At 37.9% G+C, this 19,718-nt stretch overlaps 1 protein-coding gene across 8 annotated transcripts in view; it reads right to left on the bottom strand.

Annotated features, from left to right (window-relative positions):
• Positions 1–19,718, bottom strand: part of SENP6 (SUMO specific peptidase 6) — a 133,059-nt gene that overhangs the window by 92,844 nt on the left and 20,497 nt on the right. For 4 of the 8 annotated variants that reach the window (XM_043439581.1, XM_043439582.1, XM_043439583.1 and 1 more), the window contains exons 2-3: positions 7,961–8,054; positions 5,945–6,005 (exon numbers count right to left, since the gene is read on the bottom strand). In XM_043439581.1, coding sequence (XP_043295516.1) covers positions 5,945–6,005; positions 7,961–8,054 — 155 coding nt within the window. Of the gene's footprint in view, positions 1–5,944; positions 6,006–7,025; positions 7,791–7,960; positions 8,055–9,084; positions 9,244–19,718 lie in introns of those variants that run through there. The other 4 variants (XM_043439585.1, XM_043439587.1, XM_043439588.1 and 1 more) reach the window with 2 other exon arrangements.

Below are 19,718 nucleotides of genomic sequence, written 5' to 3'. Positions count from 1 at the left end.
CACACCATTAAAAAGACTTTCTTTTACACTAAGACTTTCTGAGGAACAAACAGATACGGATCATTTTAAGAAAATCAACTCCTACTGTACAACTGTGCTCATTTCACATACTAGCAAGGTAATACTCAAATCCTTCAAGCAAGGCTTCAGCAGTACACGAATTGAGAAATTTTACAAGATGGGTTTACAAACGGCAGAGAAACCAGAGATTGAACTGCCAACATCTGTTGGAGCACAGAGAAAGAAAAACATCTACTTCTGCTTCACTGACTACACTAATGCCGTTGACTCTGTGGATCAAACAAACCGGAAAATTCTCAAAGAGATGGGAATACCAGACCACCTTATCTGTCTCCTGAGAAACCCGTATGCAGATTAAGAAGCAACAGTTAGAACTGGACATGGAATAATGGACTGGTTCCAAATTTGGAAAGGAGTACGTCAAGGCTGTATATTGTCACCCTGCTTATTTAACTTATATGCAGAGTACATCATGCGAAATGCTGGGCTGGATGAAGCACAAGCTGGAATCAAGATTGCCGGAAGGAATATCAATAACCCTAGATATGCAGAGGACACCACCCTTATGGCAGGAAGAGAAGAACTAAAGAGCCTCTTGATGAAAGTGAAGAGTGAAAAAGCTAGCTTAAAACTCAACATTCAAAAACTGAAGATCATGGCATCCAATCCCATCACTTCATGTAAAACAGAAGGAGAAAAAGTGGAAACAGTGACAGATTTTATTTTCTTGGGCTCCAAAATAACTGCAGACAGTAACTGCAGCTATGAAATTAAAAGATGCTTGCTCCTTGGAAGGAACGCGATGCAAACCTAGACAGCATATTAAAAAGCAGAGACATCACTTTGCCAACAAAGGTCCGTATAGTCAAAGTTACGGTTTTTCCAGTAGTCATATACAGATGTGAGACTTGGACCATAAAGAAGGCTGAGCGCCAAAGAACTGCTGCTTCTTAACTGTGGTGCTGCAGAAGACTCTTGAGAGTCCCCTGGACAGCAAGGTCAAACCAGTCAAGTCCTAAAGGAAATCAGTCCTGAATATTCATTGAAACAACTAATGCTGAAGCTGAAGCTCCAATATTTCAGCAGCCTAACACAAAAAGGTGACTCATTGAAAAAGACCCTGATGCTGGGTAAGAATGAAGGCAAAGGGGGCAACAGAGGATGAGATGGTCAGATGGCATCACCGACTCAGTGAATTTGAGCAAACTCCAGGAGATAGTGAAGGGCAGGGAAGCCTGGCGTGCTGCAGTCCACTGGGTCGCAAAAAAGTTTGGACACGACTTAGTGACTGAACAACAACAACCACTTTAACACTTTCTTAAAATTGATTTACTTTAAAACCTATCTGTAGAAAAGACATCATGTAATATCTCCTTTCCCATCTTCACTTTCACAGTAAACTTCTTCCACTTTACAAAAGACATAATTCTCACTTACATTAAGAGTCTAAAAACCTCATGAAAAGAACATTTCTAAATACTGGTATCTGGAACCTCTTTTGGCACTATAGTAGAGTTTCCTATCTTTCCCTGTTTTATATATATTTCTGTTAAAAACAGTATTCTGGACCAAATTAGGATTTTCTTAATATAACTATTTAATATATAATGCAAAATGGAAAAGCAAAAGTGATGAAAATTTTCATTTAATGACTTTATATCTCTACTTTAGTTATTATCAAGAAAAGCATTGCCTCAAAGAAAAAAAATCATGTGAGAACGAAAAGAAAGCCCTTCCCCACCCCCCAAAAAAATTGAAATTTGTACACATTTATTACAACCAGGTGAAAAATTCAGGTCAAAACCAAGGCTGTATTTTTCTACTAGAATTCCATGGTAAAATGTCATCATGAGGAGGGAAACTAACATGTATATTTGAAATAAAAACAGAAAAAAAATCTACTTATTACAGATCAATAATATTTCTGATTTAACTGACTGGCTATACTATGGATCAGCCTTGTCAAGTAAGTAATGTGGAAGCATTTTCCAGAGATCACAGGAGCTAAATATGCAGTTCCAAAATTTAAGAAAATATACAAAAACAAAATATTTTAAAAACCATATGGGCAAAGGCCAATTAATGAGCAAGATGTCAATATTTTCAGTTATTTCTGAGATCATCTGGTTAAAACAAAAGTAACAAGTATAACTACTAGCTACACATTAAGTATTGATAAAGCCTTTTTTTAAATATATTTCCCCCAAATTCAGAAGGACAACAAATCTAAAGACTGGATTACAGACTATGTTAAGTTTCAAACTTCCATCACATTGCTATGTGATTTCTTTTTTTTTGGCTGCGCTGGTTCTTCACCGCAGTGCACAGGATTCCAGCAGAATTCTGGAACTGGCAGCCTCTGAGCACTCAGGCTCAGCAGTTACGACACAAGCTGTCTGTTGCATCATGCAGGCTTAGCTGCCCCATATCACCTGGGGGTCCTAGCTTCCCAACTGGGGAATGAACCGGAATCCCTGCATTGCAAGGAGTCTTAACCACTGGACCACCAAGGAAGTTTCTGCTATGTGATTTCTGCCATTTAATTCAAAAGGAAAGAACTGAGTGATAAATGCTATAGCAATTATCACTATATCCATCTATTATGCGACCAAGATTTCTCAGTACTTTGATCTAAAAAAACCATAAAATTACTGTTGGAAGTTACAGCATAGCAATTAGTATTTATGAATACATAAACTAAATGAATAAGGAAAGAAAACAGCAACGCCATCCATTTTAAGAAATACATTTCCAAAAAAAAAAGAAATACATTTCCAATATAACTCTATACAATAGGTTTAACAATGATAAATTACATGTTTATTAGTAATTAGAAACATAACTTGGTCCAGTAAAAAATGAATACTTAACAACTTTTAGTGGCAAGATCACTAAATATTAAATTTCAGTAAACGTATATATCTTTTTATTCAGTAAATATATATCTATAAAGTATGATAGAGTAATTAAAATATTTTCAATTGCATAAAAATATATCATATGAAGTTAAAATACATATATAGGGACTTCCCTGCTGGTCCAGTGGCTAAGACTCCACGCTCACAACTTAGGGAGCCCAGGTTTAACCCGTGGTGAGGGAACTAGATCCCACATGCTGCAACTAAGAGTTCACATGCCGCAACTAAAGATCCACCATGCAACAATGAAGACCAAAGATCCTATAGGCCTCAACTAAGACTGAGAGAAAAAAGCAAAACTGTTAAAGAGGAGATGGCATACATATTTTCAGAGTTTTTTTAAATTGAAATATAGTTGAATTTGCAATGTTGTTGTACATGTATTTTTAAAATAGATGATGATGGATATCAGATCTGAACTATCTTTAGAGATCACAGGATACATAGTGTCGTGTAAATTTTATTTTTAAAATATCAACATGTACATCTTCAAAAACGTGTAACAAGGTAAATACTTTATTTTAAAAAGGGGGGGCAGGGTATCTGCAAGGAAAAAAAAAAAATCAAAGTGGCTCAGTCATGTCTGACTCTTTGCAACTCCAAGGACTATATAATGTAGTCCATGGAATTCTCCAGGCCAGAATGCTGGAGTGTATAGCCTTTCCCTTCTCCAGGGAATCTTCCCAACCCAGGGATCGAACCCAGGTCTCCCGCATTGCAGGTGGATTCTTTACCAGCCAAGCCAAACCTCCCAAATCAAAAACCAAGACTGAGAAGAACCTCTGCTTATCAACTGAATATCTGTATATCTATAGTACATCTATTCACTGGATTACTACATAGCAATAAGTAGCAATACTATAGAGCCTTCTCCAGCAGATCTTCTTGGGAAGATCTTCTCTGGGTTAGCCCAGGAATCATACCAGGGTCTCCTGCATTGCCAACTGAGCTATGAAGGAAGCCCCTATCTAGCAATAAAACAAATGATAAAGATATCAAAATACTTTGCTGTGGAGTGACCTTACAGACTACACTACCAAGTAAAAAACCAAGCTACCAAACAATGTGGAGAGTTTCTTCAAGAAGGGTGGCATATTCTAAAGTTAAAAAAAAAAAAAAAAACAGAAGGCTAAGCCATATAATATTTAAAGCAGGTCACCCATGGGTAAAAGAGAAGGGAAAAGAGGGAATCAGGACAAAAGCGAGACTTCTCTGAATAAACTTTCTTTGCAGATTTGACTTTGGAACCATGAAAACATCTTTTGCATAATTATAAAATACATTAAATTCAAAACATTTTTAAAAAAGCAAATCCTCAAAGCAACAAAAAAAAAGTTTAAATAAATAAATCAGCATAACTCTCACCCAACTGGTAGAATTACAAACCAAGAAAAAATAATTTCAAGTGTCTTTAAAACAGAGTAATTTAAATACACACTTTTTAGTGGGATAAACCTAGTGAGATATGCCACCAACAAGGAAATAAAACAAAAAGACTTTAAATCATTTTATTAGCAACTATATTTTGTATTGATATTGTGAAACAATTTGTCTAAAAGGATACAGCAAGTAAGTTACTAAATTAACATCATTAGGAACCAAGACACTCAACCCAAAAGCTATGAAAGAAAAATAGTGCTGTATTTGACAATGTAAGAAAATATCTTTTCTCCAAGGCAATAACCACCAAAAGTGAAGACAAAAAATTAGCGGAAAAAAACTAGTTTAAATTACTAATAACTATTATTAGTAGCACAGCAGTGGGCTAGCTTCTCTAAAATACCACTACTTTGTCAAATCTAAGAAACCATTATAAGATACATTATTACTGTCTATACTAATGTACAAAACATTTTTGACTCAACAAGAGGCATCCAGTTAGATTTCAGAGATGTCAACAATGTGGGAAAATGTGTGTTTTAGACGCAACATAAAAAGAATTTCTACAAATCAATAGTATTCCAAAGACTAAATGGAAAAATGGGCAGAAGATATCAAGTAACAATTATCAAAAGGGAAATAAATGGACTATACATATTATGAGTGAGATATTCAAATCACACTCAAAAGAAATACAAAGTAGGACTACACTGAGATGCTATATTTTATTGCAAAGATCAAAAGGATGATAATATTGCTAAAGTGTGAGGAAACAGGCATGCTCTGACATTGCTGGTAAAAGTCTAAATCAGGTATAACAAAATCAGAAATGTACCTGTCCTTATATATCAGCTCTACTTCTAGAAATTTATCCTGCAGATACGCTGATAAATGTGCAAAGTAACCCCTATAGAGGCTAGTTTATGCAACATTATTTTAAGTGGGGGAAGAAAGTTGATAGATCTTTCCATATGTTGGTGTTGGATAACAGCAGTGGATCATACACTGGAATACTATGCACCTACTGAAAAGAATGCTGCTGCTGCTAAGTCGCTTCAGTCGTGTCCGACTCTGTGTGGCCCCACAGATGGCAGCCCACCAGGCTCCGCCATCCCTGGGATTCTCCAGGCAAGAACACTGGAGTGGGTTGCCATTTCCTTCTCAATCGCATGAAAATGAAAAGTGAAAGTGAAGTTGCTCAGTCGTGTCCGACTCTCAGGGACCCCATGGACTGCAGTCCACCAGGCTCCTCCAGCCATGGGATTTTCCAGGCAAGAGTACTGGAGTGGGGTGCCATTGCCTTCTCCAACTGAAAAGAATGAGGGTGATTTTAATGGACTCTTATGGTTGGTCTCTTAAGATATATTAATTTTACAAAGTAAGATTACAAGCAGTGTGTACAATATACTACTGGTGGAGAAAGAGTAAGAAAGTGGGATGAGAATACAGATTTTCTTTGTGATAAATAAAATATTTCTGATGAGATAAACAAGAAGCTAGGAATGCCATTTGCCTCTGGGATGGGAAAGTGGGTGGCTTGGACTTACAATCTAAAATAGAAATCTTCTGATGTATTAGTTTTTAGTATATAACCTAAAAAAAAGAAATTAAAAAGCAACACTTGCCTTTTTCCTTTTGGAGGTTTCAGAATCCTCATCTTCATCTACACTGAGTAGATTTGCCTCACTACATAGAAAATAAGGGGAAAAAAGTCTTAAGTGACAATTACAACTCATACATTAAATTCAAAGTTTTATTCTCCTCGTTCACCTAATACAGAGATCAGCAAACTTTCTGTAAAGGGCCAGAGACTAAATATTTTAGAATTTTGCAAGCTATATGGCCTCTTAAGCCACTACTCATCTTTGCTTTGCAACTGAAGTATGAAAGCAGCCACAGACTAAATGTGTGACTGTGCTCCGATGAAACTACAACAAAATCCAATGATGGGCAGACTGGGCCCACTGGCCATTGTTTATTGACCTCTGCCATAAACGAACGCATAGTTTTTGTTTTCATCCTAACTATGGATTTCATCTACTTTCACTCCTTTTTCCTTTCTGTCTTGGATTTTAAATTAGGGGGAAAGGACTCAAAAATAAAACATAAGTAAAGAAACATACCATTAAGAAAATCTTAGTTGATGAAAAAAAAGTAATTCCAATGGTATTAACCCAATAAAATAGTTATACCTCTACCATCCTGAGAAATATCAAGCCTTCACTGAGAATTACTGACCTCAGATTCTAAAAGGCCAGAATAATGTATCTATTAACAGTTCATGTTAATCTGAACACAATGATAAACCAACTGTAATTTATAAATGAAGCATACAGAACAGGGAGCACCTTAAAAGACACATTTTTATATAATCATGACAAATATTCTATCAAATAAAGTAAAAATAAATCCTGAAGACAACTCTGCTATAACTGTTTTTAGTTAAAATCTTGGCTATTATAATAAAGATGTAAAATGTTTCAATATTGCTTGTATACAACTTAACTTTTTAAATGCTCTCCTACAAACATTTTACAAAAATGTTTAAAAAGTGGTATATTTCTTAACATTTAAAGGTGGTCTACTCAATTTCCGATTTAATGCCAATTTGTCAAAACAACACCTAAGTAACAAACATCTGTAATAAAAAATAATCAGAAACAAAAAGAAAGACCATAAAATGCCAATTTTGAGTGAGAAACTTACTGGTTCAAAGTTCTCCTTCAAATAAAACTTAACTTCAAATTCAACATCTCACAGAAGGCACCTAAAGTGGTAATGATGAATGGAGCTGTTGCCCAGACAGAAGGGAAGCACCTACAATACTCAGCCAATATACTTTGAATGACTTCTTGCATAAAACTTCCAAAAAATATCTGTAGTTTTGGTAGAACTTAAGTGTATATATTTATGCGTCTCTTAATTTGCTATTTGTTCTGGCCAGCAGAAGCCAGATCAACAACTAAGAAACTAACAGCAATGCTAAATTTGTCATACAAATCTCATGACATGCAAAAGGTTGTATGAAAGCAATTAAAAAATTTGTAACAGTCACTCCAAGTACATTAACAAAGTATAATGAACGCTTCACTTAACTTCTGTCTGGGTCAACATCTGTGTTTATCATTTATAGGGTTTCTGTTTTCTCTGGTAGCAATCTATGACGAACATGGTTGGGGACAGGGTCAGGGCGGGGGGGCGGAGTTTCAACTGCAAAGACAGACACTAAACTTTCTTACAAATTTCGTAAGGAATCGTAAGGAATTTCTTACAAATCTCAGGAACCATAATCTGGGTTCATTCAGTCCTGATAAGTGGTGGCATTTCTTATCACTACCTGAACAGAGTGCCATATTAAAAAAAACAATATCTTTAATAGGAAATCCACAATATGGTCAACTTTTAATTATAAGATTACATGTATAATATGTACATATTTATACATTGCAAAAGATGAAGAAATATAACCACATAATTATTTACCAATAAGAGAATTGCTTTTTCTTTCCTTAATGTACTGTAAGTCAATGTTTTCTTAAGAATATCATACTCTTAAAAATATTTCTATGGAATATAAATTGTTTTTCTAATGAAAAGTTTCATTCTTATAAAATATCTGAGGGGGTAAAAAAAATTCTTACTCTTTATCTGTATCTCCTTCACTTTCTTCTCCATGATCAAAGCTCCAATTATTTTTAAAACCTCCATCTCGTTTACATTCTGATCTAGCCAAAGCTGAAATAAAAACAAACTCAGATAAGTATTCATTAACAGAGCTATTCAATATAAAATAAAATTGAGCATTTGCCAAACTCTTTGCTTAGTCAAGATTTTCTTTTGTCTTTTGCCTACTGCCTCTAAGAGAAAAAGAACACATTAAAATCTGTTTTTGCTAATTTACACTTGTCCATATGTGTGAATGTGCTACAGAAAAAAAGCTCAAATTCAGTAAAATATTTTTAAAAAACTGTGGACAGGAACACATGAATATGTATGAAATACATAAAAATCACCCCTGTATCTCCATATTTGATCACTGGTTCTAGAAATTAGTAACTTAATTTGCTTGCCTTATTTATGAGAACTAAATCCAGACCACCAGCCTTTTTGCTACCTCAGTCAACCGTCTCTGCATTTTAACAGAAAAGAAACAAACCAAGGTTTTTGGGGTTAGCATCAGGGAGAGCTCAATGTTCAAAAAACCTCTCCAAATCAGCACACCAAACATGCTTAACTATGAGATTAAAATCATATAAATGCATGCCTGAAATATCCTGAAGCCATAAACAACTAGAAAGTGGGAACCTGAGAAATAAATGAAGTTCTGAAGGTGGCGTTTGTTTTGGAGCCACAGAACAAAAACCTGCAGAGAAGGCAATGGCACCCCACTCCAGTACTCTTGCCTGGAAAATCCCATGGATGGAGGAGCCTGGTAGGCTCCATGGGGTTGCTAAGAGTCGGACACGACTGAGCAACTTCACTTTCATTTTTCACTTTCATGCATTGGAGAAGGAAATGGCAACCCACTCCAGTATTCTTGCCTGGAGAATCCCAGGGACGGGGGAGCCTGGTGGGCTGCTGTCTATGGGGTTGCATAGAGTCGGACACGACTGAAGTGACTTAGCAGCAACAAAAACCTGAGGCCTAGAGCTTGGGAAGATCAGTTCTGGGGACCCAGCAAGATGAAAGGTCAGAATGAAGACCAGAAGGGCAACAATCCAACTGGCTGAACTAGTGCAGAAAAAAAAAAAAAAAAACAACTTACTGAAGAAAGAGATGGGAGGATAATTATGACATCATGCTGTTGGTTCAGGGTTCCGGGATTGAACTAAAGACAAACAGAGCTTCCCTGATGGTTCAGCAGGTAAAGAATCCACCAGCAATGCAGGAGACACGTGTTTGATCCCTGGGTCGGCAAGATCCCCTAGAGGAAGAAAATGGCAACCCACTCCAGTGTTCTTCCCTGGGAAATCCCATGGACAGAGAAACCTGGCGGGCTACAGTACAAAGGGTCATAAAGAGCTGGACACGACTGAGCGACTATGAATTCATGCAAAGACAAATAAAGAGTACCTCGGCTTCATGTTTAGGGAATACCTCAACACCAGCTCACAGTTACACAGGTTTGGGACCAGAATTTTCATAACCTACATGGTCCAGAAGAGTCCATAATTAAAATAGTCTCATAGCCTATATGGCCCAGAAAAGCCCCTACTTAAAATGGAAAAGATGCACAATATCACAAAGATGTTAGGAAAGTGCAAAGCAAAAGTATAATGAGATACTATTTCACATTCGTTAGGATGGCTATTTTTTTACATGGAAAACATAAGTGTTGGTGAGGATGTGGAGAAACTGGAACTCTTATGCATTACCTGTTGGAATATAAAATGGTGCGGCCATTGTGGAAAACACCTGGCAGTTCCTCAGAAAGTTAAACATAGAACTACTCTATGATCAGTGATCCTACTTCTAGAAATATACCCCAAAACAACTGAGACCATGGACTCTAAAACTTGTCACCAAAGTTCACAGCAGTATTATGCACAAAAGTCAGAAGGTGGAAACAACCCACATGTGCATCAGCAGATGAATGGATAAACAAAACATGCTGTGTTCACAAATACACATATAGAGGATTATTTTTTTAATTATAAAGATATGAATTCTGACATGCTACAACATGGATGAACCTTGAAAACAGGAGTAAAATGCTTTATCCATTTGAACTCATGGGGCTTCTCTGGTAGCTCAACTGGTAAAGAATACACCTGCAATGCAGGAAACCTAGGTTCAATCCCTGGGGTGGGAAGATCCCCTGGAGAAGAGAACGGCTACCCACTCCAGTATTCATGCCTGGAGAATTCCATGGACAGACGAGCCTGGCAGGCTACAAGTCCATGGGGTCGCAAAGAGTCAGACACGACTAAGCAACTTTCACTTTCATTTTAATCATGCCAGACACAGAAGGAGGAATATTGTATGTTTCTATTTATATGATATATCTAAAATAGGCAAATTCAGAGAGCAAGTAGAATAGAGGTTCCCAGGGGCTGAAAGGAAAAGAGAATGTAGAGTTATTTTTTAATGGGTACTGAGCTTTTGTCTGGGATGATGAAAAAGTTAGAGAAATGGATAGTGGTGATAGTTGCACAACATTATGAATGTACTTAATGCCAATTTACATTTATATATTTATAAACAGTTAAAATAATAAATTTTATGCTGTGTATATTTTCCCACAGTAAAAAACTGTAAAGGCTAAAATGTAAGTACCAAAACCCCTAAATGACTAGCAGAATCAAATATAAATCTTCTCTAAAAAACTAAAACATCAATGCCTCAAAAAAAATTCAACAAAATATGAGTTTACAACCAAAAATATTATGAAGTAGGTGGAAAGAAGTCATCAGGAGCAAATCTGAAACCTCTTTACATGTATGATATACATAAATAAATAGTAGATAATAGGAGCAAGGTTTTTCTTTCAGAAAAAGAAGTTATAAATAAGAGAGGAGAGCTAGAATGAACTGTTCATTCTAGTGGTGCTAGGTTAGAGCAAGAGGTATCAGTATGAACTTATATTTATTTGATACACATACAGATGAATAGATACAGAAACAAATATAGAGACCCTGTTCCACGGGCTAGAAGAGCTAAAGGTCTGTCCTCAGAGAAAGTCTACAAGTGATATCCCAGTAGCAACAAGCACACTTACAGTCAGATTTTATTTTCTGAATACCATTCTCCAATACAAGGAGCCAGAGCTCCCAGGAGAAATGACTGATTCTAGGATGAGGCAGGAAAAATACAAGGTAAGTCTGGAGTATTCTGCAGGGCCAGAAAGCAAGAAGGCGTTTTAAAAAAAAAGGATGGGAAATTTCAAAAGGATTCAGGAGCAACCTAAAAGAACCTACCAATCACCAAAAGTGGGACAATTTTCGCAAAAATAAATGATAACAGTACTGAATTATAATCCCCTAATAAAATATTCATGATATAAATAACTGAATAAATAAATAAATGGGGAGAAGGGACACATCTTCCTTACAGAATTCCAAATAATACATATACAAACCCCTGCCTTTAAGAGACAGAACTTGTAACTCACCTCCCAAGAGTCAACTACAGAAAAATGTGACTAACAGCAAGAAATCTGATAATCACTACCTGCATCAAGTGAACATCAAAGTTAACATCAAAAGTGATGCTTTATTCATAGCATTCCCTTCATGGATCATAGCCTTGTCGTGGTGAAGGTACTTGCATAACTCAATGAAGCTATGAGCCGTGCTGTGCGGGGCCACCGAGGATGAACAGGTCATGATGGAGAGTTCTGAAAAAATGACATCCACTGGAGGAGGGAATGACAAATCACTCCAATATTCTTGCCTCAAAAACCCCATGAACAGTATGAAAAGGCAAAAAAAGATATGACACCTGGAGATGAGCCCCCCAGGTCAGAAAGTGTTCAATATGCTACTGAGAAAGAGCGCAGAAATAGCTCCAGAAAGAATAAAGAGGATGGGCCAAATGGAAATGACACAAAGTTGTGGATATGCCTCGGGGTGAAAATAAAGTCCGATGCTGTAAAGAATACTGCATAGGAACCTGGAATGTTAGGACCATGAATCAAGATGAAGATCAACATTTTAGGTATCAGTGAACTAAACTGGACAGGAACAGGCATTTAATTCAGATGACCACTGTATCTACTACTGTGGGCAAGAATGCCTTAGAAGAACTGAAATAGCCCTCATAATCAAGAAAAGAGTCCAAAGTGAACTCCTTATTGCAAAGAAAACAACTAGACCTTTCAGGTAGAACTTAAATCAAATCCCTTATGATTATACAGTGGAGGTGATGAATAGATTCAAGGGATTAGATCTGGTGGAAAGAGTGTCTGAAGAACTATGGATGGAGGTTCATAACACTGTACGGAAAGCAGTGACCAAAATCATCCCCAAGAAGAGAAAAGCAAGAAGGCAAAGTGGTTGTCTGAGGAGACTTTACAAATAGCTGAGAAAAGAGAACAAGCAAAAGGCAAGGAAGAAAGGGAAAAATATATCCAACAACACACAGCAAGAACAGCAAGGAGAGAGAAGAAAGTCTTGTTAAGTGAACAATGTAAAGAAATAGAGGAAAATAATAGAATGGGAGACTAGAGATCTCTGCAAGAAAATTAGAGATACCCAGGAAACATTTAATGCAAAGATGGGCACGATAAAGGACAGAAACAGTAGGGACCTAACAGAAGGAGAAGAGACTAAGAAGAGGTGGCAAGAATACACTGAAGCATTGTACAAAAAAGGTCTTAATGACCCAGATAATCACGATGGTGTGATCACTCACCTAGAGCCGGACATCCTGGAATGCAAAGTCAAGTGGGCCTTAGGAAGTATCACTATGAACAAAGCTAGTTGAGGTGACGGAATTCCAATTGAGCTATTTCAAATCCTTAAAAATGATGCTGTCGAAGTGCTGCACTCCAACAAGCCAGCAAATATGGAAAACTCAGCAATGTCCACAGGACTGGAAAAGGTCAGTTTTCATTCTAATCCCAAAGAAAAGCAATGCCAAAGAGTGCTCAAACTACCATACAGCTACACTCATTTCACATGCTAACAAGGTAATGTTCAATATTCTTCAAGCTAGGCTTCAACAATACGTGAACTGAGAACTTTCAGATATACAAGCTGAGTTTACAAAAGGCAGAGGAACGAGAAATCAAATTGCCAACATTAGTTGGATTATACAGAAAGCAAGGGAATCCCACAAAAACACCTACTTTTGTTTTATTAACTATAAAGCTTTGACTGTGTGGATCACAACAACCTGTGAAAAACTCTTAAAAGAGAGGGGAGTACCAGACCACCTTACCTGCCTCCTGAGAAACCTGGATGCAGGTCAAGAAGCAAGTCAGAACCACACATGGAACAACAGAGTGGTTCAAAATTGAGAAAGGAGTATATCAAGGCTGTATATTGTCACCCTGCTTATTTAACTCATATGCAGAATACATCATGCAAAATGCCAGACGGGATGAATCACAAGCTGGAATCTAGGTTGCTGAGAGAAGCATCAATAACCTCAGATATGCAGATAATACCATTCTAATGGCAAAAAGCAAAGACAAACTAAAGAGCCTCTTGATTAGGGTGAAAGAGAGTGAAAAAGCTGGCTTAAAACTCAACATTCAAAAAAATGAACATCAGTGGCATTCAGGCCCACCACTTCATGGCAAACAGAAGGGGAAAACGTGGAAACAGTGACAGATTTTATCATCTTGGGCTCCAAAATCACTGCAGACAGTGACTGCACCCGTGAAATTAAAAGACGCTTGCTCCTTGGAAGGAAACCTATGACAAACCTAGACAATGGATTAAAAAGAAGAGACATCACTTTGCCAACAAAGGTCCGTAGAGTCAAAGCCATGGTATCTTCAGTAATCATGAATGGATGTAAGAGTTGGACCATAAAGAAGGATGAGTGCCTAAGAATTTGGGCTTCTGAATTGTGTATTGAAAGACTATTGAGAGTCCCTTGGAGATCAAACCAGTCAACCCTAAAGGAAACCAACCTGAATATTCATTGGAAGGACTGATGTTGAAACTGAAGCTCCAATATTTTGGCCACCTCAGGTGAAGGCCAACTCACTGGAAAAGACCTTGATGCTAGGAAAGATTGAAGGCAAAAGGAGAAAGGGGCAACAGAGGATGAGATGGTTGGACAGTATCACTGACTCAATGTATGTGAGTTGAGTAAACTTCGGGAGATGGTGAAGGACAGGGAAGCTTGGCATGCTGCATTTCATGAGGTTGCATTTCAAGAGTTGGATATGACTTAGGGACTGAACAACAACAACATTAATAGCACATTTAATACGATGTGATGAAAATGTGACTTCAGATGTTTTCTTCCCCAAAACCCATGTCAGTTTTGTCATGAGAACACATCAGATAAACTCAAACTGAGGAACATTTTAGAAAATCCTGACCAGGACAGTTTAAAACTGTCAAGGTTACAAAAAAAGAAGATTAAAGAAATCGACATGATCAGAGGGGACAAAGGTGACACAGCAACCAAATGCAATGTGGAGTCCAGGATCCTACAAAATAAACAAGACATTGATGAAGTAACTAGTGAAATTCAAGTCTGCAGTTTAGGTAACAGTATTATGCCCTTGTTAATTTCCTAGTTTTTTACAAACATATGAGAATCTAAGTTGGCAACATTAGGGGAAGATGGGTAAACAGTACAAAGCAACTATAACATCTCTGAAACTTCTCTATAAATCTAAAATTATCCCTTCAAAATATTCAGAAACCAAATGTAAAATAAACCTGTGTTGTTTTTTTTTTTTAAGGGTTATGAAGAACATAATAAACTCTGACGATTACTAGTCTACAAAGACTCCTAAATGCAGCAACTAGTACCCGTCACTGAAAGCTGGGCAGGTCACCAGAATGGCCACTAAGCAGTGAAAGACCAGGAGACCTTGCGCTGTGGATACCCTGAAGGAGCAGGGCTCTGTGCACACAGTTCCAACAAGTCCAAGCACGTCATCTCCTAATTGACAGCAGATTAGAACCTACAAATCAGGGAGAGGAAAATAACCTAACGAAAGTGATGACTGCCAATTAGAACAAAATAAAAATAAAAAACAAGCAAATTCTAAAAACATACATTTTAGAGCAACTTGCACGAAGGAAAAAAACTTTGAACCCCCAGAAATCCCTGAGAGTATCAGCACTCTTTGCTGTCCTATTATGGTTGACACTCATAATAATCAGAGTGGAAAATTACATCCACTGTATTCTATTTAACAAAATTAAAGGAAATAACAAAAGCTAAAGAAAGAGCTCCGTTAAGCAACATAAATTAAATACTGCATTTTTCTCCATGCACCTCCATTAAAATGACAGTAATGAAAGCAAAGGGGAGAAGTAGAAACCTGTAAGAACAGAAAGAACCCAGAAAGAAGACAACAGCAGCTGACCGATGTACCTAAACTAATGAAAGATGAAAATTTGATGGATGCATAGGAACTGATTTAGTTTGTCTACAGAAAGAAACAAACACCTGTGAGGACACAAATATTACCAAACTGACAAAAGAAAAAAATTTTTGAATACTGCTATCAATAAAAGATGATTGAATTATTATAAATCTCTCTGAAAAGAAAAATTCAGACACAGAAGGCCTCTCCCATAATTTCTTTCAAGCTTTTAAAAAACACCAACAAATAGATCTACACTTTTCCAGAAAAGTGAAAAAAAAAAAAAGAATAAGTGGAGAAGGAAATGGCAACCCACTCCAGTATTCTTGCCTGGAAAAATCCATGGACAGAGCAGCCTGGCGGGCTGCAGTCCATGGGGTCACATGACTGAGCATGTGTGCACGAGGGCGGAGGGAGATGGGTTGGTAGCAATAAACTGGTAGAACTAAAAAAAAAAAAAAAAGAAGAAGGAACATTTTGCAGCTCCTTTCATGAGGTCAGAAGACTCTATCCCAAATCTTATGATAACATTTAAGGAAGGAAAATGCCATGAGAACATGCTCTCATGAAGACAGACATCTAACTCAAGATAACAGTAAATCAAATACAGTGATAGATAATAATATATTACAACCAAGTAGGGTTTATTCTACAAGTGAGTTCATATTTGAAAATCATGAATGTAATTCACAAAATAAAAACTCTTAGCAAACTAAGTATAGAAGGAATAAAAAGAAAAGAGTAACTACTGCACAAAAACCTCTGGAAAACACTGTAACTTTTCCCCTGCCATAAGCAGCATGAGCAGTTCTACTGAACCATGCAGTGAAGGTCCTAGCCCACACAGCATGACGGGGCAGAAAACATCTGCAAGGGGTGAGGAAAGCGAACAAGCAGCAAATGTCTCCATGCGCACGGCCCAGAGACCTAACAAACTGGAGGCACAAGGCATCTGAACGTAGGAGGAAAACCTGACTTTTTTTTAAAGAGCAAGTATTTAGTAGAATGTGAATTAAATATATAAGAAGGATACAACTGGAAAATCATAATTTGGGAACTATTATAATAAAAACTGATTAAAGCATGCATCATCAAGGAATAATAAATGGAAAGAAGCTAATACTAAGGGTGAAATCTGGTAAGAAATGTTATTACATTGTCTCAAAGTAGTTCCCCACAGAATATTAATTAATTACAAAGGAGAATATAGTACCTTTCAGTGGAGAAACCTGGCAAAAACCATCTTAACTAAGTGATCAAAGATAATTTCACCAGTAAATAAGACAAAAGCTCATTACTATGGCATTCCTTATAAAAATGCATAACCTAAATCAAATCATGAGGAAGCATCAGACAAACCCAAACTACAAAATAACTGTAAAGTTTATGGCTTCCCAGGTGGTATAGTGGTAAAAAAATCCGCCTGCTGATGTAGGATGCAAATTCCATCCCTGGGTCAGGAAGATTCCCCTGGAGCAGAAACTGCTCAGAGGGTAAAGAATGTGCCTGCAATGCAGAAGACCAGGGTGTGGTCCCTGCGTTGGGAAAATTCCCTGGAGAAAGGAATGGCTACTCACTCCAGTAGTGTTGTCTGGAGAATCTCATGGAGAGAGGAGCCTGATGGGCTATACAGTCCATGAGGTTGCAAAGAGTGGGACATGACTGAGAGATTGACTGCACACACACACGTTAAACATGTCAATGTAAAGAGAGAAAAGAAAGACTGGAATACTATTCCAGATTAAAAAAGACAGAAGAAACATGACTAATAAATGCCGTAAGTGATCCAAAATTGGACCCAGAACCAGAATTTTTTTTTTCCCTAAAAAGAACATTTTAGGTCAACAGTAAAAATTGAAATAAAGTCTGTAGATTAGGCAATAGTATTATATTAATGTTAAGTTTTCTGATTTTGATAACTACACTGTAGTAATTTAAGAGGATCTATAGTTCAAAAAACATGAAGAAGAGGTAAGACAATGAAGTAAGTTGGGGTAATGAGCAGTATGCCTGAAATTTACTTTCAAGTGGTTCAGGGGGGGAAAGTAAGCATATATAAACATATAGAGTTAGAGAGAGAATACAATAAAGCAATGATGGTAAATATCAATACTGGGGGAAATAAGTTAAGGGCAAATGAAAATTCTTTGTACTAATCTTACAACTACCACAAGATCCAGTACCTTGGGAGGAAAGTCTCAACTATAAATTGATGAACTGTTGGAGGTTCAGTATTTACATGAGGGTTAAAATTCCAGAGGCACCCACTCATAAGAGGGGATCCCACTCTGGTGAGTTTCACCTTCAGGAGCTTGACCAGGTTCTCCCAGTAAACACTGGAGAAAAATCCACCCCCGCCCACCCTTCCCTTCCATCTGGGAAAGGGAAAAAGGAACCATTTTGAGATGCAAGAGAAGACTCTGTTCTTAACAAGGCCTCAGGAGTAAGAAAGAGCCTAACCTACAGAAGTTTTATTAAACTGACACAACTCCTGCTGGGAGAAGGGAGATACCCAACACCAGCCCATTCTAGCCATCCCGTCCCACCTAAGAGTAGAGAAAAACACTGAGAAACACGTGTAAAGATCCCAGTTTAGAGGCCTAGGCTCATGGAACTGAAGATCAGACCCAATCCCACAACTGTAGAATGCTTCCTATTACCCGAAAAACTGTAGTTCCTTTTACCCAGTATATCATGTCCAGGTATCAAGAAAAAATTTAAGACATACTAAAAGGCAAAAAGCACAATTTGATGTGATAAAACAACCATCAAGGCAGACATGGCATGGATGCTGGAATTATCAAGCTGGTAATTTAAACAACTGTGATTACTCCGATAAGGGCTCTAATGGTTAAAGCAGACAGTACAGCAAGACAGTTAACTAACAAATTAACACCTCTGCAATGTAAGCAGAGGTGAAATCCTAAGAACCAAAAATTAATGCTAGAAATAAAAATATGTAACAGAAAGGAAAGATGCCTCTGATGAGCTTATTAGTAGATTAGACACAGCTAAGGAAAGAATCTCTGAACTTGAGTGTATCAATGAAAGGGAAAGTGAAAGTCGCTCAGTCGTGTCCGACTCTTTGTGACCCCATGGACTACATAGTCTATGGAACTCTCCAGGCCAGAATACTGGAGTGGGTAGCCTTTCCCTTCTTCACGGATCGAACCCAGGTCTACCGCACTGCAGGCAGATTCTTTACCAGCTGAGCCACAAGGGAAGCCCAAGAATACTGGAGTGGGTTGCCACTTCCTTCTCCAGCGGATCAAATGGGGTCTCCTGCATTGCAGGCGGATTCTTTATCAAGTGAGCTATCAAGAAAGCCAAAGAGAGCTGACTGAAGGGGGTAAAAAAAAGAAACAACGCCCAAGGGTCGTGGGAGAAGTGCAAAAGGTGTAACCTATGTTTAATAGAAATACTAGGAGGAGAAGAAAGGAAAGAACAAATATTTGAAACAATAAAAGACTGAGAATTTTCCCAAATTAACATTAAGCAACAAACCACAGATCCAGGAAGTTCTGAGGCAGAATAAATCTAAAAAACTACACTTAGGTGTCAGCTACATATTGGCACTTGCCAAGAACATCTGCCAGCAACTGAACAACAAGGGCCTCTGCCATCTGCCTCTGCAGAGACTGAACCCTGTGTTGCTGTAGCGGCTGACCTTCAACACCCACTGAGGAGAATTCAGGATGCAGAGTGAGGCACTCTGCTCCAGGGAACCGGGTAAAACAGATCTTCAGACAATTAGGTACTTTCAGGAACTGATTTCATGATCTGAATCCTTGCATCTCCTCATATCTAGAAAAGCACTAAATCCCCTTCATGGTGACATCAGCTCCTTGTGACTAGCAGAAAACCTTCTGTAAAATAAGCACCTGACTATGCTGAACTCCCTTTTCAGCAAAATCTTATATGCTGACCCTCCTCCACTACTGCTTTGGGGCAGTCTCTGAGAGCGATCTATCTGAGGTGCCGTCTCCCAGGCTGCAGTGGTCATTTAGCCTCAAACAAAACTGACCTCACAGCTCTCACATTGTGCATCATTTTAGTCGACACAGGCATATCATTTTCAAACCACAGGCAGAGGCAGGATGGGGAAGGGGTGGGCGGGTGATGCTGAAAGCCACCCCGGGTGGGGGTGGGGGGAAGTAAGAATTGTAACTGAATTTGAATTCTCCTTGGAAATTATACAAACAAGACAGTAAAGTGAAACAATATAAAGTATTGGGGCGGGGGGAGACGCTGGATTTCTGTACCCTGTGATATTATTATTCAATGTGTTAAGTCGCTTTAGTCGTGTTCGACTCTGTGGCAACCTAAGGACTATAGCCCACCAGGCTCCTCTACCATGGGATTCTCCAGGCAAGAAAATGGAGTGGGCTGCCATTCCCTTT

The sequence above is a fragment of the Cervus canadensis genome, chromosome 20, assembly GCF_019320065.1.
Source record: "Cervus canadensis isolate Bull #8, Minnesota chromosome 20, ASM1932006v1, whole genome shotgun sequence".
Lineage (NCBI taxonomy): Eukaryota > Metazoa > Chordata > Mammalia > Artiodactyla > Cervidae > Cervus > Cervus canadensis.
The sequence above is the reverse complement of the archived record's forward strand: the minus strand, read 5'-3'. Positions and strand labels throughout refer to the sequence as shown.